Here is a 23,591-nt window from a genome sequence, read left to right on the forward strand (position 1 = left end):
CACCAAAAGCAAAGTGGAGAAAGCCGACGAGTGGAAGACTGGTCCGCGTCGTCGCCTGCAAGTAGGTGTGTTCCACCTTTTATTTTTTTCCTCATTATTTCTTCCAGTTTGGTCGCATTGGAGCAGCTTCACCTCTGGCTCGCTGTCAGAACCGCTGCCTCATTTTGCTCATTCTGTTGAAAGGACAATCCGATTGTTTCATGCTCTCCGTGGATTCTTCCTGATATTTTTCTCCAAACAAGCGTAAGAATTTGAAACAGCCGACTCCTTCCTCTGTCTCCCCTCCCGTACCTCATCGCTTGGAATCCCTTTTTTACCTCGACTCTGTCAACACGTGAAACTGGCTGCTTGAAAGAGAGAAAAGGGGAGTCGTACGGGGGGGGAGGGGGGGTTGTGAAACTGGCGTCAGACCATCTTTTGAGTGGAATTCTTTGCAGGGGTCAGAGTTCAGGCGCGTCAGCGTGGCTCCGCCATTGGCTGAGGAAAGGTGAAATGAAAACCACAGTAAACTTTTGACCCCGGTGCAGGAGCTGCGCAGGAACGCCCAGCCCCGGCTCCGGCGCTGGCCGGCGTGGTGGAACAGAGCCTGCTCTCTTCCTGTGTTTACTCCACCAATCCAACAGGGACAGAGGGGAGGGGGAGGGGCAGGGGAGGAGGGAGGAGGGAGCGCATAGTGGGAGGAGTGAAAGACACAAGAGCAGGAGGGAGGGAGGGAATTAGCCGAAGCTGCTGCTGCTGCTGCGGTCTGAAAATGAATGTATTTTTTCCTGCTGTTTTTCATTTCTCCCCCAATTCTGCAATACAAACGTTTCCTCTGGAAGTTTGGAACCAGGGGCCGTCCGTCTCATGGTATTTTAAAGAAGAAGGGAACAAAATTAAAGCCGATACTTGGAATGAGCGGCCGTATGGTCCTCTGACTGCGTTGTGGTTTACATTTCAGCAGCAGCAGCAGCGGCAGCAGCAGCGGCTGTGTGTTGTTATCGCAGTGGGCAGCGAGCTCGCCGCTCTGCTCCTGCAGATAAAACGCTGCTCAGCCATTGATTAATGAACTAATTTCCATAATATTAGCCCTGTGTGATCACAGCCACTAGTATTGTATTGAGGTCGCGGCGGCCCCTCCACACACACACACACCGGACCCTCGCCACCGCTCTGTTAAAACACAAACACACAATCCAGTAGAAAAATACAGAGGCGAAGCGTCTTTGAGGTGAGCAGCCAGCAGGGTGAATCTGTGAGCGGACTGAGCGCCTCCTTCCCTGTTTTCCCTGTCTCTCCTCTTTGTCTGTATTAATGATGGATAGTTGCTGGGGTTGCATGTGTGTGACACACACACACACACACACACTGACGCCGTGGAATCTGCCATCTCTTTGTTTCCACCTTCATTTATTTTCTCCCGTTTTTTTTCCTACACGTTGCAGTTTGTGTGAGAAAATTGGGAGATGCGCATCCGACACACACACACACACACACACACACACACAGGCTCTGAGCTGTGTGTTGTGTTCGTTGGCAGCCGTGGGGGGATGTTTTTTTCCTCGCGCTAGAGACGATCCTTCCTTTAGCTGCAGTTTCTTCACCGCATGTATCTACTGACGATCAACTCTTCCAAGTCGGTGGGGAGGGGGGAAAGAATCGTAGCACTTGGACTTAAAGCTGCTGTGTGTTTTTATGCCCCAACGTGAACTTTTCTACTATTGGCAAAATGTCTTCTGCGTTTTATGTGCGCAGTGCGTTTTACTGCCGCTAATGGCTTGCAGATGGGCCTCGGCAGTTATTAACTTATATTTCACCCCCACTATATTCCTGCTAGCTCCTCGGAAAAGCGTTTCAATGAAGGAGCTCTCGCCCCAACTTTCTCTCTGCGCACGTTTCCTGCTCCAGTCCTCCACATTATTCAACCTTGGAGCTGCAGTTCCTTCAAAGGGGAACTGGCCAGAGAGTCTGGCGTGTTTTCTCTGGAGGGTGTGTCCGCTGCCTTCCGAGGCCCCGCCTCCTCTTGCGCTCCACCATGCTTTGGAAAGGTGCGCTTGATTTGCCGCCTCCGCCGCCGCTGCTGCTGCTGCTCCTTGTGCAGCTTCAGCCTGAACACTAATCCGGCTGTTCCGAAAGCCCCGTCCGTCCCAGTCAATCTGTGTGGCAGAAGCCAAATGAATTTGGGTTTTATTTCCATCAGGGTGCTGGTACACAGCGGCAGGAACATCTTGCTCCACATTTTCAGACAAACAAAAAGGACGTAACCTCTCGCTCGCTCGCTCGCTCTCTCTCTCTCTTTTTTTTCCAAGCTGCTCCTCTTAAGCCCGGCTGGAATTTCACAGCTGCCTCGCTCCCTAAATGCAGGCTTTTTCTCTCTCTCCCCCCCTCAGCCCCCCTCCTCTCTCTCTCTCTCTCTCTCTCTCTCGCCCTCTTGTTTTTTCTTTTCTACAATTTACAGCTTTGCTTTATCGAAAGCCGCGCTTGTACACACACATGCTCGACACATGTCCTCCCCGTCCTCATCCCGCCCGGCCGGATCTCTCTGTGTGGCAGCGCTCCTTCTCCCTCTCGCCACCACAAGTCCTGCAGCCCCGGCTCAATCGCTTGATTGAAGTCGTGTGTAACTGCGGCAGAAAAACCAGCGGCTCGTCGGCAAGTTTCTCCCCAACCGGACGAAGGGGATCAAGCGAAGGCCGCGAAGAAAAAAAAAAGAAAACTTTCCTGCCCATCGGCGTGAAGACGGGGAATTCCCTCCCTGCCGCTCAGAATGTCAAGATGACAGATGATCATTAGTGCAGTAGTGGAACTGGGCATTCGAAGTTCAGCTCGCCGCCACATCGTAACGTTATATATATAAAAAAAAAAAAGCCTCTTGGTTCCATCGTGACGCACTCGTGTGTCACATGCTGCCTGTTTGTGCCTCCCAAACATTGGCATCCCAACTCGGAGTGAAACACGGAGCGAGGTTGTATTTTCTCTGGAGAGGTTCAGTCCTGGATGGTGTTCAGTCTTTTGATGATTTCAGATTGTTTTTACTTTTATTTTTTACGAGGCTTTATATTGCTATTTTAATGGTTGCATAACCTTTCAAGCAGTTAATGCAGTCAAGGAAATAATTGTCGCCTGGTGTGTGCCTCGGATCTGTCAATCAAACTCGCTTGTGGGTTTCTGTTTGAGACGCCCGGGCGAGGACTCGTGTCTATTTATATCTTACGGCTCAATCAGGGAGGCCCTGACTCCATTTTATGCAGCAACGAAATAATCGCACATGAGGAGTGTTTGGGGCCGCCGACCAATGGCGAGGATGCACCTCCTGAACACGGCAATGGGGGAAATCAGGCTCAGCTTATACATTCCAGCCATGGATGTATTGTAAGAACTGGATATCGGACTGGCAATATGGCGCGGCGCTGATTTATTTTTATTCTTTCCCCCAGTGGCTACTCGAGGTACTGCAGCAACATAGTCTCATGGGCCCGAAAAGCATTTCTCTCATGGGGGCCTGGTTCCAGCCTTAGTAGGACGCTAAATGCTAGCATCTTTGCACAAGGACGTAGAAAGACTGAATTAAATATGTTGCTTTGGGACAACTGAGCGTGTTTCGCTGCACCGCTGGAGTCTAGAAGATGGAAGATGATGGCAAGATGGAAAATAAAGATCTGAAAATCGATGAGACCTCTTAAATTTTGGAGCATGTAGCCAAACAGTTGGAATTTCAGGAGGCTCTCTGAAGCCAGTTGAATGGCGGCTGCGAGCTCGGCAGGTGGGGGTGAAGTTCTTTGAAGGGAAAGCAGGAAGTCATTCCATCCCTTTGTTTCCTTCTTGCTCTTGATGTCCCAAACTCAAGGAGACACCTTTTGTTGCTTTATGACCTTCTGTGTGACTGTGTGTGAGAGAGTGCAGGGCAATGATGCTTGAGTCCTTCTGGTCGCTCGTCTGTCTGTGGTGGTTTTTAAAGGAAAGTTTCCACTGTGTTTTCTATGTAGTGTGTGTACTTTCAACCCTGATGCTCAACCTTTAGTTCTCGAAATGCCTCCTGATCTCACAGTTGCAGTGAAGCGACGTCCAGCGTCTTGGTCTTCACCTGCTTTTGAGCCAAACTTTGCTTGCCCTCGTCTCAGGGAGCTCAGACTGGAGGTTTTATTTCAAGCAGAAGAGGAATGCTCCCCTCTTGCTGACTGACTGACTGACTGACTGACTGACTGACTGACTGACTGACTGACTGACTGACTGACTGGCTGGCTGACTGGCTGACTGGCTGGCTGGCTGCCATTCTAGCCTCCTGCCCCACGTTTGCACTATAACATGCTCAATATATCTTCTAAACCCAAATGGCTAAAAACTGGCAGGAGCGCTGCTGACTGGTTTCCCAGTTTCACCACCAGAAATTTAAAGACGAAACAACTTGGCTACATTAACAAATGTTTAATACAAACGGGCACAAAAATATTTTAAAATAAAAAACAAACTGCACGTAACCTCAAAATAACAAAAACAAAATAACCTTGAGTGCAATATAATAAACGACCAGCAGTGGTGCACGTACACTACCAGTCAAAGGTTTGGACACACCCAATGAATGTAATGTCTTTCTTTTCTTTTTTATGACTACTGACATTGCAGTTTCTCACTGAAGGCATCAAAACTACGTATGAACACACTTGGAATTATGTGGGAAACAATCAAATTTTAAAATAACTCAAACACATTTTATATTTAAATTCTTTAAAATAGCCACCTTTCATAAAAAAAAAAGAATTGCATGAGAAGGTGTGTCCAAGTTTTTCACTGGGAGCGTAACATAATAACTCACAATTCTTTCTTGAACAACAACAACAAAAAAAACACACACATGCCTTCCAACTTTTGGACCCTGTTTTTCCTCAGGTGAGCTTCAGCGGGACTGTTAGTCTCTGCTGTCTCCCCTGGACTCCCACTGGTCTCTGCTAGCCTGCAGTGTCTTTCAGCCCCAGTCCACTCAGAATTATTAAACGTTGTTTGGACGGTTGACAGAAAAGCAACCGCTTCTCTCTCTCTCTGTCTCTGTCGCTCTGCTAAATTATTCAGCTGCAGCGTTAGCTCAGTAGCAGCCCAGCGTTTAGGATTTATGTGATCAGTGGTCTGTGGTAAATGAACACACACACCTACACACACACGCAGGCAGGCAGGCAGACAGGCAGGCAAACTGTGGGCGCGGCGGTGTGTTGAATTGGCTGGAACTGAACTGAAGGCGTCGCCATGTGGATTGAGACATTTCTGACACATTTTTTGGCCCCTCCGAGTGTCTTCAGATCATTTTAATTATTATAATCTCCCAATTACTGAAGGGCAGAACACCAAAAGATAGGTTGATGATGGTCAGTGAGACCAGGACATTTTTTTCAAATGGCGCCCTCTATGACTGGAGATGGAAATGCGCTTTAAAAAGAACTAAACACTAACTGGAGGATGTTGTTTTCCTTTGTTTGTTTTTAAAAATCGAGGAAGACAAAAAAATACCCTGACAACTGTGAACCAGCGTCTGTGGCCTGCTTACGACTGATTCATTCTCGGGCTTTGATAAAAGCGTGTCCAGTTTCTCTGGTGATGAGGAAACAAACAGAGGAAGAAAAAAAAACAGGCCAGAGGGCCGTGTTTACGCTGGTGAGGACGAGCGGCGCTGCGGCTATGAGGAAGATGAGAGATCCAACTGAGGGTGAGGAGAATGTGCCGTCCTGTTTTAAAGGCCCCACATTATGGACATTTTACCGTCTTCATCCCCAGTGTCTGGTGGGAACGGCCGGGCGTAACCCATCATACAAAACACCTTGTGGATCTCCAGAAAACATCTTATTTAGCCCTTTGTTTACAGCCTCCTCCTGAAACTGATGTCTCTGTTTGGCCTCAGTGGGTGGAGCCAGCGTCTGGCTGGGGGGGGTGTCACTTTCCTGGTGGCAGGTGTCAGTGCCCTTATTGACATCACAGAGGGGTGACTTAAGAAACAAGCCTGGTGAAGGGGGCAGATGATGGAAGTAAAGGATGGATAAGGTGGGGACACGGCTGCAGTCACAGACTGCTTAAAGGACATTTCCAGAATATTGAAGTGGAGAACATAACTCTAAACATCCATAAGAACTTGAAGTTTGTGCCTTGCTATTTTCGTAAGAGGCGTAGTGTGAGCTGTGAGTGTGGCAGGATGTGAGAAAAGAACAGAGCTTCAGTTGGGTGATAATCAGATGGTTGGAGTGTTTGACCCTGACGACAGGCGGGTCAAACGCTCCGCACCGCCTCCGTCCTCCACGCGGTGGAACGAGAAGCCTTCGTCACGGGCGGCCGACGCGACCCGCATGCAGACGAGGTGGAAGAGCGACGGCATTTCCAGGAAAAGGAAGTGATGATGCAGTGGAACAGCGGCCGATGGTGGGACGCAAACAGGATGCTATCTGCTGCGGCTTCCTGTTCTCTTCTCTTCTCCTCTGTTCGAGAGAGAGAGAGAGAGAGAGCGAGATTTCTGAGAAAGCAAAATGAAAGTCGCACCCGGGCGACATGCAGAGGAAGTGGCAGTAAGGAGGTGGTGGTGACTCATTCGCCGCATCTCCTGACCTTTTCTGTCACCTCTTGTCTGCATTGGAAGAAGCCAATGAGACGCTGAAGCAGTGGACAAAGCTGCTGCTGCTGCTGCTGCTCACGTGTGCAGGTGTTGAACGTCACGCTGCGACTCTGCAGCAGCGATTGTGGCCGCCTCGTCTCGTCTCAAGTTGTTTCTCACACTTCCCGCAAAGTTTCTCCTCTCGAGCTTCCCGCTGCCACTTTCACTTTGTCGCATGGGGCTGATTCATTGTCGACGGTGTCGAACTGCACAGTTTTTTTTTTTGCGACTTGCCGTGTGTTTTCTGCTTTGGCTGTCGGGAATTTATCGGTTATTTCCGAACACAAGTGTGAATCGGTGGGAAAGAAAGAACAGCCACTTAATTGCAAACTGAAATTTTAGTCAGCAATGTCGAAGGTCAGGAGATGCCAGTTGGTTTTTAGTCCAAGTATTCAGCAGAAGTCACTTCAACACTGTTTTATTTATTTTTCTTTGCAGCAGTGGTCTGTGTCTGTGTCCTGTCAGTAAACAACACAAAGGACTAAAGTCCTTCCTTGGCTCTTAGGCTTGCGTGGAAAAAAAACTGTTTATGAAACTTTGTGATGTCACAAAGTGCGCCGATGCTTCTCGTAAGATTAGCGACCACTGCGCAGTCAGGTGATGAACTTGTTTTCGCTTCCCTTCAAACATGCGGGGGAGACGGAGGAAAACGTCAGTTTCAGCAGGAAGCCATTGTCCAGCAGTTTGGCAGGAGGCTGTTAACAGAGGGTTAAGTATGCTGTTTTCTGAAGACCTACAGAAGTTTTATGGATTTTGAACTGTACGAAGGTGCTTCATCGGATTCTTGGGATCGAAAACAAAGGTCTGAAATCAGTTTCATTTGGGAAAGTTTTAACTAAGGAAAAAACTTTAACTACCTGAAATTTTAATTTCCTTTAATAAAACAAACAAACAAACAAACAAGCTTGTGTTTATTTGGCTTTGCGGCTTTTGCGGCTCTGCTGTTTGTCTGCTTCAGGATGTGAGTCCGACGGTAGGTTGATGTCATTGCTCTCCGCCGCCATAGAGGTGAGCCTGGGGACAGCAATCAGGCAGGAAGGAAGGAAGGAAGGAAGGAGAGCAGAGGAGGGAGGGAGGGAGGGAGGGAGGCAGGGCAGCTGGGTGTCACAGCGAGAGCAGGACGGGCCCGGCCAGAGCCAGGCGGACGACAAACAGGCCTTGCAGATTTTTTATTTTTTGTGGTGCACAGTGTGTGTAGAGTGTCGGTGCTTCTCTGCTAGTGGCAGTTTCAGCGGCGGTTGACCAGGCTGCAAGTCCCGGCCTGCCGCCGCTGCAGTTGCATAATGACTCCCATCCAGCGTACACTTTTCCACTCTGGAATGAGATCACATCAGCTTTGGCAGGTGTGTGTGTGTGTGTGTGTGTGTGTGTGTGTGTGTGTGTGTGTGTGTGTGTGTGTGTGTGTGTGTGTGTGTGTGTGTGTGTGTGTGTGTGTGTGTGTGTGTGTGTGTGTGTGTGTTGGCGGGGGACATAGGAAAGAGCGTTGACCTCAGAGGCCGGGTACAAGGAGGTTTCCTCCAGCGTGAACTCTTGGAAGGGTCAGTCGGAGGGCAATGTCAGAGCAGGAAAACAAGGTCACGGTCCTTCCAACCTAATAGCACAACCACATCCAGCCAGTGAGGCAGCGAGGGGACGGCTGGTCTGAAGGTGGCAGTAAGAGGAAGCGGTGGCGGCGAGAGCGGATGCAGCCTGGCGGGGAGAAGGAATGCGGAAGAAAGGGGGGGATGAAAATTCTCACACAAGGCCCTGAAAATGCATGGGCGCTCCACAAGCCCGTGCACGGTCTGTTTCCCGCTGGTGCAGCGAGAGACAAAAGGAGGCAGGAGGCCTGAGAGCCTCGTCAGGTCTCTCTCTGCCGCTTCCCTCCCAGGACGAGGAGCTGCGACGAGTCCCAACACGCACGACGAAGCGTTTTGTATACGCGCCACGTTTGCGCGCGTTTCTGCGTGTGTGTGTGTGTGTGGCAGCCAGCTAGCAGAGCGCGCTATCATTCCAGGGGCGGGCTGCCGCCTGAACGCGGGATGACCCATCTCCCCGGAGGCTGCGAGTCACTACATCATCATCATCATCCTCCGCCGCTCGCAGGAGAACCGATGAGATTTTCACTCCTGTCGAGCGGCCAGGCAGGAAACAAGGCGGCTTCACTAACTGGATTGTGGACGGTTATAAATCTCCAGGAATGCGCAATTCACCGTTGCATTGGCGAGCCGCCACTGCAGTTACAATCTGGGCCCCCACCTCGGGGTGAGGGAGGGGGCAGCATTGTTTTCAATGGTTTTTTTTTGCGAGATGCTTTTTCTTATTTGAGTGTAAATTTCTTGAAGTGAATTAAAACGGCGAAACCAATCGGCACGCTAAAGCGAATTAAAAGCCCCCAAACCTCCTTCCCTTTTTTTTTTCTTTACGTCACAGCCTCTGCTCACCCGTTCCTGCGTGATTTGTGTGCCCTCAGGTGCTGATATGCGCTGAAGATGAGTGGCGTAGGAGACAACTCGTTGGAGCCGCTGTGCTCCGACCGCAAACGCAAACTGTCCACCTGCGACACGCCAGGCTTGGGGTGAGTACCTACTGCCGGCGCACAGCCGACCACCGTGAGCTGCTTTTTTTTTTTTTTTGGTAAAAAAAGAAGAAACTTGTATCTGTGGAGAACATTATTACCGGGGGCCAGGGCACCTGTGCGTCACATCACAATCACTCCAAACATCGAATCCTGGTTTGTTGGAGCAGCTGCACGAGACGTCGACAGAAATGAGAAAACACAAAACGCAGGAAACTGGCGGAAAGAAAGGGGCTTCTGTGCTTGGGGTTATGCCAGGCCTGGGCAAACTATGGCCCGAGGGCCATATGCGGCCCGTTAATCTTTTTAATCTGGCCCGCCAAACTTGAAAAACTTGACAAACTTTGGTTTTGTTCCTTTTCAATTGACATTAAACCACGTTTTCTACATAACACATGATGTATATTTTTTCCTCCTATGAGGTGAATCACCAAAAACACTCCATCTGCTGCTGCTCCAGCTCCTCCACTCAAAAAGTTTCTCTGGATTATTCACTGCGTTGCAAGTTCCATCAACGTCCTGTGGAAGAAAAAAAAAAAAGTGAATTTGGGAAAAAAATGAAAACAGATTTTCACGATGTAATAAAACAAAAAAAATCAAGAACATCCAAAGCGTGTGCAACCCCCCAGGTCTACGTTCCACTTATGGACGAGGACACGAAGGAAGCGCGGTCGTCATGGCGACGTGTCTAATCCCTCTGGCGCCCTCGGCAGGTGTGACAAGCGTCGGAGGGAGCAGGAGAGCAAATACATCGAGGAGCTGGCAGAGCTCATCTCGGCCAACCTCTCCAACATCGACAGCTTCAACGTCAAGCCAGACAAATGTGCCATCCTGAAGGAGACCGTCAGGCAGATCCGGCAGATCAAGGAGCAAGGTACCACCGAGAGAGCCGCCTGGCTTGGAAACAGAAGCGCGCGCACACACACACACACACACACACACGTAAAAACAACACACACAGCTTTCCACCTTTTATTCTCATTATCGTTACTATTCCAGTTGAGTTTTTTCCTGTTTTAGGAACAAAATAAAACTCAATGATTTACCTAATTGACAGTTTTTGTGTGAAACTGTCAAAAACGGAGAAATAACTGGACGAGAATCTATTCAGAACGTCATGAATTTCCACAACCCATCATCATCATCACTATTATTATTATTATTATTATTATTATTATTATTATTATTGGGGTTTTTTTGTTAGACGTAAGCTGTGAATAATTTTAGACTACCAGTCAAAAGTTTGGACACACCTTCTCATGATTTTTTTTACACACTGCAGATATATACTGAAGATATCAAATACTGTATATGAGCGAGATATATGTAAATATTCATCCTACGAAAAACATGTTGAATAACTCTAAATATGCTTTTTATGAAAGGTGGCTATTAAAAAGTTATTTTACACTTTTGTTGTTTCCTACATAATTCCATGTGTGTTCATACATAGTTTTGATGCCTTCAGTGAATTCATAGGGTGTGTCCAAACTTTTGACCGGTAGTTTAGGCAGCACTGATGGAGCCGTGTTGCTGCTTCCAGCCCAGACTGATTTGCTCTGATGGGCCTTTTTTGGTTGGGCTTCAACGTCAGAACAAAACACACTATCGCTTGACGGTTCCTCTCCCAAGGTGGGAGGAATCTGTTAGTGTCAAGTCCGGCTTCAGACCCCAGACCCGCCAATCGCCGCGGTAACACGCACACAAACACTGACTGGGGGTTGTGGAGGGTAAAGGGCGGCGATGCCAGTCGAGGTATTTTCCTCCCCGTTTTCAGATCGGCCACGAAAAATCAGGTATGTGAAGTTATGTGGAACAGTACGTCAGCGATGGTGCAATCACACTGGAATCCACCCAGAGGGGTCACAGCTGGTTACCGCCGGCCCTGCGTTTTGTGCAGCCTGGTTGCCATGGGTACGGGACGGCGGCGATGCAGGACGTCTGTGTGGATTTTCCACACGCGGTGTCGCCTTTCGCCGTTTTGACACCGTCTTTGCGTCGAGTTGCTTTGTGCGACGCACTGCGAGCGAGCCGCTGCTGTTGTTTGCGGCCTCACTCGCTCGTCCGCCCGCCCGCTTACTCGCTCGCTCTCTTGCGACGGCAGTCAAGTTATAAATGGAATTAATCCAGTGGTGTATTATTGCTGGCTGGCTTGCTACTACTGATAACCCCTCCATGTACAGTGGCATCCATCAGAGCCTCAGACACATGCTGATTTTTAAAATAGAAAGGCATGCCGAGCACGCTCACGTGGCTCAGGCTGCCACCTGCTGACAGGAAAATGGAAGTGCATCACAAGTGATTCCTCCGGATAAACAGGCGTCATGGAATAGTTAAACAAACAAAAAAAAGCCCAGAAAGGTGTTTACATTTGTTTTTTTTGTTGCCCATCCACGCAAATATTCTGACTTAGTGTTGTATTTAGTCTCGTGATGAGGCCAGTCACACAGGTGACTTGCTACCAAGAGCAGAAGGAACACATAAATAACACACAGAAACATTTTGTCCCCGTCAGTGCTGTGATGTGCTCCGTCTGTCCGCAGGGAAGAGTGCTTGCAGCGATGACGACGTCCAGAAGGCGGACGTGTCCTCTACTGGTCAAGGGGTCATTGACAAAGACCATCTGGGGCCGCTGCTGCTGCAGGTCAGCCTGGGGACAATGACTGAAGGGTGGGGGAGGGGTCCTAATGCATGCATGCACGCCTGTTTGCATGTGTTGCTGTCATTGCTTGCTGGCAGAATATAGTGATTTTTTTTGGGTGTGCTTCCTGCTCAGGCCCTGGACGGCTTCTTGTTTGTGGTCAACCGAGAGGGCAGCATCGTGTTCGTGTCGGACAACGTGACGCAGTACCTGCAGTACAAGCAGGAGGAGCTGATCAACACCAGCGTCTACAACATCATCCACAATGAGGACCGCGAGGAGTTCCACAAGAATCTCCCCAAGTCCAGCGGTGAGACTCGGACTCGAGCTGCCCAGTCTGATGTCTCCACGTCCAATTGCTCCTCAACCCGCCTTCATCCGACCGCCCTGTTTTTGGTCTCCACAGCAGCAAATGGGGCGCCTTGGGGCGGAGAGGCTCCCCGCCAGAAGAGCCACACCTTCAACTGCCGGATGCTGGTGAACACCGGCCACGAGGAGAGAGCCGTGGGCCAGCGCTACGAGGCCATGCAGTGCTTCGCCCTCACGCAGCCTCGCGCCATGATGGAGGAGGGAGAAGGTCAGACCACAAAATAAAAAACAAACTTTCTGTTTCTTTGTATTTGTAAGCAAAGGTACGAAATCCGGTTATGTTGCGCTGGTTTGCTGAGGCAGAGTGTGTGATGACGCCCGCGGTTTTGTTTCCGCCATGCAGTTTATGAAACAACGACTGAAACTAGTGTTGTAGTCAAGACCGCACCAACCGAGACCAAGACAGTATCAAGACTAGAGAGTATTGTCAGTCATTGTAGTGTTGGCTGAGTCTTGACTGGTCTGGATCAAAAATCCAGAGTCCGTCCAGTCCGAGGCAAGGCCGAGTGAAAATGCCTCAGAGTCCGAGACAAGACCGAGACCCTTAAAGTGGTCTGGAGACCGAGACCAATCTGGAGTACTGCAACACTAACTCAAACCCTGTCCCGGTTCTCAGACTTGCAGTCGTGCATGATCTGCGTGGCACGACGCATCATCGCAGTGGAGAGGACGGAGAGGTTCAGCACCCGCCACGAGCTGTCCGGTAAGTCTCCTCCCTCCTCCTCCTCCTCCTCCTTGTCCTACTTTATAATACCTGCTGCTGTGGCCTCACTCTCGCCCCGCCCGGTTGACTCTCTGTTGCAGGTAAGCTGATTGAAATCGAGCAGCAGGCGTCTCTCCACACCACCATGCGTCCGGGCTGGGAGGACCTGGTGAGACGCTGCATGCAGATGTTCATCCATCGTAGCGAAGGACAGCCGTGGTCCTGCAAGCGCCACTATCAGGACGGTACGAAGTGTCTCTGCTTCTTTCCTCCTCCTCGCCCTATTTCTTTTACTGTATTTTTTACCCCTTTTTTTTTTTTTTTTTTTATCTGCTCCAGCTTTTCACAACGGCCACGCAGAGACGCCGCTCTACCGCTTCTCGCTGTCAGACGGCACCCCAGTCACAGCCCAGACCAGAAGCGACCTCTGCAGGAACCCCAACACCAACGAGCCGCACTCGTTCCTCTCCACACACTTGCTGCAGAGGTACAAACGCTTTCACTTGTTAAAAAAAATACCAAAGAGCGGAGTTTAGATCACACCAAATCAAATGCTGCAGCAGAAAACAGTTTTTCCTGTTGGGCGCAACGTCCGCGTCACACCACAGCTGCCAGTCATGTGTCTCGTACTGGCGGTCTGACAACACAAGCAAGCCACACAGCTCGCTGTTGCCGAGTGAGTCCCGTGATTGTAATCACACACAACCTGGCCTCCCTCGGACGCGGCGCTTGGTTTGGTGTGACTCCTCCAGGAGAAGCGCAGAGGCGGGCAACACATGCTTAATTATTGCAACGTGTTCTTGTTCTTGTCGCTCGTAGGGAGCAGAACGGTTATCGGGGAAACCAGGCGGGCGGCATGAGGCCTCAGAACATGGGCGTGAACAATCCCAGCCAGCAGATGAACATGGGTCTGGGAGGGGGCATGGCAATGAACCGGGGCTACGGCATGGCCGAGCAGGCCAACATGGCTCAGCGAGGAGTCCCCCCATACAGCGCCGGCAACCGCATCAATCAGATGAATCCCATGAACCAGATGAACCAGATGAACTCCATGCACCAGATGAATCAAATGAATCCCATGAATCAGATGAACCCCATGCACCAGATGAACAGCATGCACCAGATGAACAGCATGGGCCAGATGAATCAGATGAACCAAATGAACCAGATGAATCAGATGAATGCCATGCACCCGCACAGTTCGCCCATGAACTCCATGAACCACATGAGTCAGATGGGCCACCACGGCATGCAGCACCAGCAGCAGCACCAGCAGCAGCAGCACCAGCACCAGCACCAGCACCAGCAGCACCAGCAGATGGGCCCCTTCCACGGGGGTGGAGGTGGTCCTGGAGGTGGGGGCTACGGCATGGGGATGACCAGCCCCCCTCAGGCCAGTCCGGGCATCAACGCCACAGGACACAATGTCATTGGTTCCCCCAGAGTCCGAGGAAGTCCCAAGATAGGAGCCAGCCCCTTCTCTCCAGGAGGTATGGGGCTTTTTTTTGTTTTTTTTCCCTTAATTGCATCATTCATCCTACAGCAGAGGTAATAAAAGATGAGTAGGAGTCGACTGAGCTGTAATAAGAGTCACCTCGAAGTCGTCCAGGCTGCTGATGATTTAATATCCAGCAGCTGCGAGCAGGATATTGACTTCACGGTCTTGCATGACTGTGGTCAAGTCAGCTGACCTCGGCATTTCTCCAGTCTAGTTAGTCACGGCAAGATTAGGAACGCACAAGAATTCTTACCAGAATGCCAAATAACAAACTGCTTACGTTACTACAATGTTTTTAATAAAGTCAAGTCGTGCCAGAGGGGAAACAGCCTCAAAATACGTCACCTGAAGCCAATGAACTGTTGCGAAGCGTCACTTTCACGTGTTTCTCACGTTGTTCAGCCTTCCACGTCAACAACCACATGACCTGCGACCACACGGCACCGCTGAGAGTGTCCACTAGGGGGTAGTAAAGTCAGCTCATCGTTTCAGTCCTTACTGGTCCAGTGTATAATAGTGAGCTTGATTTATGATTTTTATATTGGTAAAAACTTGGATGTACTGCCCATAAATACATTAATATTTATACATCAAAATATACATGTAGCAAGGGTTTTGCTTCTAGTTAGTTGACATCTTGCACTGCCTTATTTTAAGGAAGCCTGGTGTGGACAATCCAGCTGCCTTACAGAACGTAATTAGAGTGAACGCTCACGTCTTGAAACCAGCTAATGAAGAAGAAGGTGGCCGATGTGTCCAGGTTTTGGTGGGCAGGCCACTGTAGCTCACTGGCAAGCTCAGGAGGGGAGGAGAGGATGAAAGTTGCTCTAAATCTAAAATGTAGCCACTTAATGTCACAGTTTCTTCTCAAAATCTCCAAATATTAAACACTTAACCTTTAACGATGAATCTATTTAACTTTTCCTGCAGGTCTACACTCTCCCATGAGCGCCGGTCACCCTGGTAACTCTGGAGGAGGAGGAGGAGGAGGCGGAGGAGGAGGCACCACGTTCTCCAGCAGCTCCCTCAACGCCCTGCAAGCCATAAGCGAGGGGGTGGGCAACCCCATGCCCTCGCCCCTCACCTCCCCACTGCCGCACAAGCCCGACAGCTCGCCCAGCGTCAACTCCACCAACCAGGTGGCAGGCGTGTCCTGTAAACCGCCGCCGTACGCCGACTCCAAGAGCCCCGGCGGCTCGCTGGGGGCTGCAGGGGAGCAGCAGCAGCAGCAGCAGCACCTGCAAACGCCCTCCAGCGACGGGCCGCCCGACAAGCCAGACAGCCAGACCAGCAGAGAGCCAGGTGCAGGCGGGGGCGAGGCCAGCCGACGGGTCCCCGACACCAAGTGCCACAAGAAGCTGCTGCAGCTGCTCACCTCGCCCACCGATGAGCTGGTGCCGCCCAATCACACGTCCAGCTCCGGACCGGGCTCCACGCCCGAGGCCAAGGACGGGATGCCCGGCGTCACCAGCCCCTCCTCTTCGAGCGGGGTGTCCTCCTCCACGGGCGGCGGCCACGGCCCCGGCTCCTCGGCCGGCGGGGCGGGACACCTGTCCAGTCAGTCGCTGCAGGAGAAGCACAAGATCCTGCACAAGCTCCTGCAGAACGGCAACACCCCTGACGACGTGGCCCGCATCACGGCCGAGGCCACTGGCAAGAGCAGCCTGGAGGCAGGGCCGCCTGAGTCGGGGCCCGTGGCCACCGGGGGCGCCAGAGCGTCCGAGACCAAGCAGGAGCAGCACAGCCCCAAAAAAGAGAAGCCCCACGCTCTCCTCCATTACCTGCTCAACAAGGACGACTCTAAGGAAGTCAGCGACGCCAAGTCGAAGCTGGAGGAGCCTGAGGGGAGAGGGGTTCAGGGCGCAGGGGTCACCAGCTCCGACCCCCACTGCATGGACAGTAAGGTCAAGCTGGAACCGCCGGATGAGGTGAGGCTTTTCGCTCTGGGTCGTGACGTATGCGAGTGGTTTCAAAAAGTCCTGTTGCATAATCGTTTTTTTCTGTCCTCTGCGCTCCAGACGGAGACGCTGGAGACCATCCTGGGCGTCCCAAAGAGAAACTCCAGCTTCTACCCCGAACCCGACTCCAGAGCCGGGAAGGAAGTGGCTCACAAACCAGGAAACATGCCTGACAGTTTACACGGTAACTTATTCTGTTATTATGATCAAAGATGCCGCCGTCTCTGTTTTGAGTTCTCGTGTAGAGTTGAAGACTGAATTAATAAACAAATGAACTCGGAATAAGGCGTTGTGTCACTCTGGGTGTCACAAACAGAGCGTAAAATGGCAGTAGCTGGATTCTTTTCCGTTATTATCTGTCATTGTGTTGACTGAGTCTGGACTGGTCTGGATCAACCAAGTAAAAATACCTCAGAGTCCAGGACGAGACTGAGACCTTGAAAAGTGGTCTTGAGACCAAGACTAAATATTTATGTGGAGCTCTGATGTTGTGTGTGTGTATGTGTGTGTCAGAGGGCGACAGAGGTCCAATGCCTCCTGTCCAACGGGGTCCCTATCAAAGAGCCTTGTCCATGGACGCAAAGCCCATGGGAGGCGGAGAAGGAGGAGGCCTGGCAGTCAGGAGGAACGTCCCCTGTCCCACGCTGATCAAACAGGAGAACATGGAAACTCCGATCCGGAGCGGCCCCGTTCCCAACGGATTTCCAGGAGGAATGGCCGTGTGTCCGCCACGAGGCAACCCAACAAGTAACGTCAACAACATGGTTTCTGTTCACCTGTGTTTCTGTTGTGTCTCTCCACTCACGGCTCTCCTCCCTCCCGTCCACCAGGAGTCATGGGCAGAGGAATGGCCATGGCCCAACGTCCTCCCATGTCGGGGCCGGGCGACTGGGGCATGCCGAGGTCCGCCTGCAGCCCCGTGCCCCGACCGGGACACCCTGGAATGGGGCGCGCTGGTCCCATGTCTGGGCCGATGGTGAACCGGTCCAATAGTGCTCCAGGGAACCCCAGGTCAATGCTGCAGCAGCAGCTCATGGATATGGGTAGGTCTCCGCTGTGGATTACTGTACGGAATGTGGTTGAGTTACAGGACAGGTTTGATCACAAATTGCCCGTCGTTCACTTGGACAGGTTCCAGTGAAGCCAGCATAGGAATGAATCAGTTTGGTGGGCACGGACGCCCTCCGCAGTCCCCCTCCTGGCCAGATTCTGCCCTGGGAATCGATGGACCTCAGAGGAACCCGAGGTATGTGTGTAGTCTCATCCCTGGAGACATTCCCCTGATACAACTGATAATTAAGATGACCTCAAGGATTGAAGAATTTTTTTTTTTTTTTTTAATTGTATCTTTATTGGAATTTGGACGGTCAATTTTTCCATCCTAAATATCTCTGGAATGGTTCCAAACCAGTCATCTAGAGAAGGTGGGCTCTGGGCGAGCCATCTCCTGGTGATGGTCTTTTTACTTGCCAGAAGCAATTGCATTCACTTTATCTTTTGCCTAGATTTCAAAAAAGTAACATGGCCTCGAAAGGATTTTTTTTTTTTTTTTTTTTTTTAATGTCTTAACGTCTCCTTGTCATTGGTGGTGGCAGGGACCAGTTTGGGAACCCTCTGGAGGAATTACTGGGTCCCCTGGCCAGCACGGAGGGCCCGAGCGATGAACGGGCTCTTCTCGATCAGCTCGACTCGCTGCTCAACACGGCCGACGTCATCGCCCTGCAGGAGATCGACCGAGCCCTGGGCATCCCTGAGATAGTTGGCCAGGTGAGCGGATGCCCCAGTCAGTGCTCTGCGTTGCGTACGCTCGCTTCGTAAACGGTAAACACTGATGTGTTACCAGTTTTTATTTTAAATCGTAGACTAAATATAGTTGTCGGAGGTCCAATTTAATACCCTTTTTCAGTTTTTGGTTTGCTGGACTCTTGCGGTGCATTCTTGTACAAATAATTGGCAAAAGAAATCCTTTAGGCCTCCAGAAAGTGACATATTTAGCCCTCTGTTTACAGCCTCCTGCAAAAACACAAGCTAACTTCAATGCTTTGTTGGACCTTGCACATGTTTTGAAGGAGGGATAAACAGGGAGGCTTGTTGAACACTTAGGAGAGATATCAATATGTTTTCAGTGCCCTTTGTGACATCACAAATGGTTGGCCAAAGATGAAAAAGTATATTTACTTATACTTTTTACTCATTACCGGTACTATATTACCACCGTATTGTGGAAATTGCCTGTGGCCACGCTAATGTGTGTTCTCTCTGTACCTCAGACTCAGGGACCTGAAGGCCACCGTCAGGGTCAGGAACCAGGCCAGGGACAGTGTCCACCAGCAGAGCCGTTCCCCGGCCCGGACACCCCGCTAGGCGTGGACCAAAAGCCTGTGTACAGCCAGGGCTACCCGGGGCCGCCGGGCCCGCCCGGGCCACCGGGCCCATCGGGCCCCCCGTCTGTGGCCATGCAGCCGGGCTACGGTGGCAACGCCATGCAGGGCCAGCCCCCTGCCGGCTTCAACCCCATGATGAACCAGATGGGCCAGGCCGGCTGCTTCCCCGGCATGAACAACATGAACAACCCACGCGTCAACATGATGCGACCTCGCATGATGAACGCCACCAAGCCTCTCCGGCTGCAGCTGCAGGAGCGACTGCAGGGACAGCAGGTCAGTGCGCACACACACACACACACACACACACACACACACACACACACACACACACACACACACACACACACACACATACACACATACACACACACACACACACAACACTAGCTGCATTTCCATTACAGTTTCTGCAAAATAAAAGCGATTTTTCTAAAATTCAGACAAAGTACAATTGTGAAAATCTCACTCCTTTTGCGATATACAGTATTTCTATATGGATACGTCTGAAAAACCACCTCATGAGAGCATCAAAACATTTTGGGGATATTAGAGAGGTTTGTCGAAGTTTAGGTGTTTCCATGACTAGTTGTTTATTGCGATATTTAGGTTTTGTGCAATTCTAGGGATCATGAAAACGCAGCTACTGATGCCTTTAATGTGTCTGTTAGGAAATAGTTTTATAAATATTGAAACAAAGCAGTGGAGGCAAGCGGCATCTCTGGTGATGTTCCTGACTGAGTCAACAAAGGGCTGCAAAACCATGTTGAACTTTTTTTACTTGTGTCATCTCACAGTTTATGAATCGGACCAGACAAGGCATGAAGATGGAGCACAACCCCAGAGCCAACCCCGCCATGCACCCTGGCATGCAACCATCAGGCATGGGTGGTCAGGTGTGTCATCAGCACTTGCTCCCATTTAAAGTCAGAAGTCTCTTGCTGATTGTCAGCAGTCATGTTGTCATAAGTAGAGTCAAAGTGACTTCTAAACGGTGGTTCATTTTATTCTATTTTGTTATGTGTGCTCCACAGCCTGGCTTCCTCAACGCCCAGATGATGGCGCAGCGCAGCAGGGAGATGATAACCATTTCCCAGATGCGCAAGCAGCGGATGATGATGTTGATGCAGCAGCAGCAGCAGCAGCAGCAGCAGCAGCAGCAGCAACAGCAGCAACAGCAACAGCAACAACAGCAGGGCCAGCAGGGGGCAGCAGCAGGCTTCAGTCCTCCTCCAAATGTCACTGCGCCGGGTGGGATGGACGGTCCAATGGGAGGCCCCGCCATGAACCCAGCTGGACAGCAGGGCTTCAACTATGGAGGCAATTATGGTGAGCATGAGGTCTCAGATCCGTCTCTCGTCTGTCTGGCTCTTTGGAAGCCCTGGGAAGAAAATAAACACTTTTTAGCCTTTTAGCTTTATTTTAGTTGCGCTAAAAGCAGAATGTAACTACTTAAAAAAAAAAAAAAAAAGAAGTAATATATATATATATTATGTATGAAGAAAGTAAATGAATATTTCCTTGAAAATATTAATGTTGCCCTTCTTTCATTGTCTAAATGAAACGACTGTCTTTGCACCTGCAGCTATGAACCAGCAGGGGGACCCGTCGTTCATGGCTCAAGGTAGCAGCACCCCAGGGGGCATGATACAGGGACGGATGGGAGGTCCCCCCCAGAACAACATGATGCCGGGCATGCAGGGCAACCCGCAGGCTGCGCCCATGTACCCCTCTGCAGACATGAAAGGCTGGCCACAAGGGGGCATGCAACGAAACAGGTACGTGACAAGACAACGTTTCTCCTCCTCAGTCAAAAGTTTGGACACATACTTCTGATTTCATTTTTATGACTGTTTATATTGTCACTTAAGGCATCAAAACTATGAATGAACACATATGGAATATGTATTAAACATAAAAGTGTGAAATAACTAGAATAACTACATCTAGAATAGCCACCCTTCATATAAAATATATATTATATAACATATTTAGGTATTTTTTTTTCTTTTGCCACATTAATCCATGTATGTACAGTGTCGAAAGTAGTAACGGTAAAGAAGAAGCAGGTGTGTCCAAACTTTTGACTGGTAGTATAATTAGAAAAATAATCGTACTAATAGTAGTAATAATACTAGTAAAAGTTTTAAATCATTTGTCTGTTTTTTGTCTTCTTTTTCAGTTCATACCCGCAGCAACAGTTCCCTCAGCAGGCCAACCAGAGTCAGTTTGGACCCATGATGATGAACAACTCCATGGGCGGACCAGGCCCGGTGGGCGGGGCCAATGCGGCAGGCCCGATGGGCCAGATGCCGGGCCCCAGGCACGGCCAGATGCAGGGCCAGATGGGCATGAACCCCATGGGGATGGGAAGGATGCCAATGGGACCCGATCAGGTGGGTCCCGCTGCCGTTGTGGCCGTCACGACTAATTCTGCTGCCGTCACACTTCCTGACTCCTCTCCCCACTTCTGACACTCCTCTCATGTCTCGTCCCCCCCTGCAGAAGTTCTGCTGAAGACTCGCTGCCCACAGCAGCAAATCTGGAGCCGCCTCTTTCAGCTGTGGGCCATCGAGCTCTGAACACACACACACACACACAGACACACAAAAGGCACGCAGCACTCCGTCCCCGGAGCGACGTCCAAGACTCGGCCGCCAGCGCATACAGGAAGTGACTTGCAATCTCAGGGCTTCTTCTCCAACTGAAGCTTGAAACACACGCACAACGCCAAGTGTGTGTTGCCGCGTTGTTGTGTGTCTGCGTGTGTGTACATGTGCGTGCGCGACAGCATCAATGGCCAGGCTGCAGAACACTGGCTAACGGTACAAAGGCAGGCTGCAGCTTCGACGCAGCGTAAAGATGGATGCAATATTTCTTCATCATCACAGCCTTACTAGAGATTCAATGCCTTCACAGCGATGGGTTCTCTGTCTCCTCTCTTCTTCTCTTCTTCTTCTTGTTTGTTTGTTTGTTTGTTTGTTTGTTTGTTTGCGCCTCATCCTTCAAGTGGTTGGAAGCTATAAGCACACAGTTTACGAGGTTATGCAGACCGGAGCAATAAGTCTTTGCCTCTGTGCTTTGTTCTTTGTTATTTTCTGACTGTATCTGAGCATTGCAAGCCGGGTTTCTGAGCAAACAAATGGTACTGCAGTATTATGACGACGGCCCAAAACGTCCTCCGCTGACGGACATGAATTGTAAAGTATTTGACGAGAAAAATATATATATATACGAGACATGCTTTTTTTTTTTTCCTTTTTCCTTTTTTTTTTTTTTTTTTTTTAAAGAAAAATCCCTTTTTATTGCACAGAGTATGAAACCTGGTCGTATTTTTGTGTCCCATAGGTCAATACCGATTCGGTTCATTCGCATTTGTTTTTTCCTCTTCCCATTTTTAATGCCTTTTTAAATCGGTCTCGTGTGTTTGGATCCCACCCGGCCCTGCTGTTTTCTGTATGCTGTATTTTATTTTGTTTTTTGTCTCTTTTTTCTCCCCGTATCTCTCTGAAATGTCCTGTTTTAGCGAGGGCACTTTGACTGCGAGCAGGAGCCGACGGGTGAGACGACCGACTCTCACACACACGCAGAGGTTTTAGCAGGAAGGTGGCAGTATGATTGTGTCAGGGGAAGCAGTTACATGAAATATTTGAATATTTGTTCTTGTCCTCGCTTCTCCCTCCCTCCTTCCCTCCTCCCTCCATCCAACCAACCGACCAACCAACCAGCTCCGTCTCTCATCTCCAGTGTATTTTTATCCCCATTTTTATCCTCCTGGACTGTTCAACTCGCTGAATCTACCTTCTCAACATGCGCAATCCAAAGATATTTTTCCACATCTCTGTATAATTTCTGGTGTACATTTTTTATATTATTATGATGATGATGATGATGATGATGAATAATATGTGTTATATTAGTCTGATAAGAAATGGGTTCAAATTATGAATCTGTAAAGACATACGACGGTTATGTACTGTAAGCGTGACAGGCTGGAAGTGCAGCAGCAGAGGGGCGACGACTGGAAACTGAACATAGGAAAGAAAATAATCATAATTTGCTGTGAGAGAAAGAGAGAAAATACCAGTGGATTAAAGTGTCTCTCCTATTTTTTCAGGAAATGACTTTGTTGTCCAGATTTTGTTACTTCAGGAAAAGGGAACTTTTAGTGGGGCTTCAAACGGAGGCAAGAGATCATAGGAATTTTTTCTTCTTCTTCTGTTCAGAGGGAAGATAGGCTGACATTTTGCAGGATGTATATTACAGATTTGTTTCTGTTGATGTTGATATTGATGTAAATATAAATTTCTATTTAAACATTCTTGCCTGTTCTGTCTCTGTTTCTTTGTTGCACAATGACAAGAAGTGCATTTTTGCTTTCATCGCGAGTTTCGCTGACAAAATCCAACTAAACTGATAAAAAGACAATGAGACTCGGTTTCGCTGGAGGTGAAAAGCAGCAGAGTTTGGCTTTTAAATAATGACCCCCCCTAGCGTGACACTGTCATGTGGAAAACTTGTGTATAGCAAACGTTTTATCTCTATTCTATTTTTGTCACAATGGTCTCGTTTAAAGTTGGCCTGATTTAAAGGCCTGTATTCAGAATTCCCTGAACAAAGCATCCCTGATAATATTCTGTCTCCATCCTGCCAGCAAACTCCTTACAATGGGAAAAAAATATCAATATTTTACTTTCTGGGATGAGAAATACATCTGACTTTGACCTCCCTCCTCTGCCATTAATTACCCCATGTAATGTCTTGACTGCCTTCCACAGTGTCATCAGGCAAACTGCTCAAGTAACAAAAGAGACTATCAAGGTATATAAGTAAATTATGTAAAGCTACATTAATATAAGATATTTTGAATAATA

General features: G+C 49.5%; 1 protein-coding gene across 2 annotated transcripts in view; it reads left to right on the plus strand.

Annotated features, from left to right (window-relative positions):
- Positions 1–23,038, plus strand: part of LOC142902682 (nuclear receptor coactivator 3-like) — a 29,480-nt gene extending 6,442 nt beyond the window's left edge. The window contains exons 2-22 of one of the 2 annotated variants that reach the window (XM_076047970.1): positions 9,060–9,164; positions 9,878–10,038; positions 11,708–11,808; positions 11,941–12,115; positions 12,212–12,382; positions 12,791–12,877; positions 12,979–13,122; positions 13,217–13,364; positions 13,697–14,367; positions 15,306–16,303; positions 16,394–16,517; positions 16,847–17,080; positions 17,164–17,376; positions 17,465–17,579; positions 17,929–18,100; positions 18,604–18,993; positions 19,515–19,613; positions 19,752–20,046; positions 20,303–20,495; positions 20,900–21,113; positions 21,223–23,038. In XM_076047970.1, coding sequence (XP_075904085.1) covers positions 9,079–9,164; positions 9,878–10,038; positions 11,708–11,808; positions 11,941–12,115; positions 12,212–12,382; positions 12,791–12,877; positions 12,979–13,122; positions 13,217–13,364; positions 13,697–14,367; positions 15,306–16,303; positions 16,394–16,517; positions 16,847–17,080; positions 17,164–17,376; positions 17,465–17,579; positions 17,929–18,100; positions 18,604–18,993; positions 19,515–19,613; positions 19,752–20,046; positions 20,303–20,495; positions 20,900–21,113; positions 21,223–21,234 — 4,803 coding nt within the window. In that variant the 5' untranslated portion in view covers positions 9,060–9,078 and the 3' untranslated portion in view covers positions 21,235–23,038. Of the gene's footprint in view, positions 1–9,019; positions 9,165–9,877; positions 10,039–11,707; positions 11,809–11,940; positions 12,116–12,211; positions 12,383–12,790; positions 12,878–12,978; positions 13,123–13,216; positions 13,365–13,696; positions 14,368–15,305; positions 16,304–16,393; positions 16,518–16,846; positions 17,081–17,163; positions 17,377–17,464; positions 17,580–17,928; positions 18,101–18,603; positions 18,994–19,514; positions 19,614–19,751; positions 20,047–20,302; positions 20,496–20,899; positions 21,114–21,222 lie in introns of both variants that reach the window. The other variant, XM_076047971.1, reaches the window with a different exon arrangement.
- Positions 23,039–23,591: the final 553 nt, after the last annotated feature.

This window comes from Nelusetta ayraudi, unplaced genomic scaffold (assembly GCF_046127955.1).
Source record: "Nelusetta ayraudi isolate G7.1 ecotype Tasmania unplaced genomic scaffold, CSIRO-AGI_Nayr_v1 ptg000096l, whole genome shotgun sequence".
In the NCBI taxonomy this organism is placed as follows: domain Eukaryota; kingdom Metazoa; phylum Chordata; class Actinopteri; order Tetraodontiformes; family Monacanthidae; genus Nelusetta; species Nelusetta ayraudi.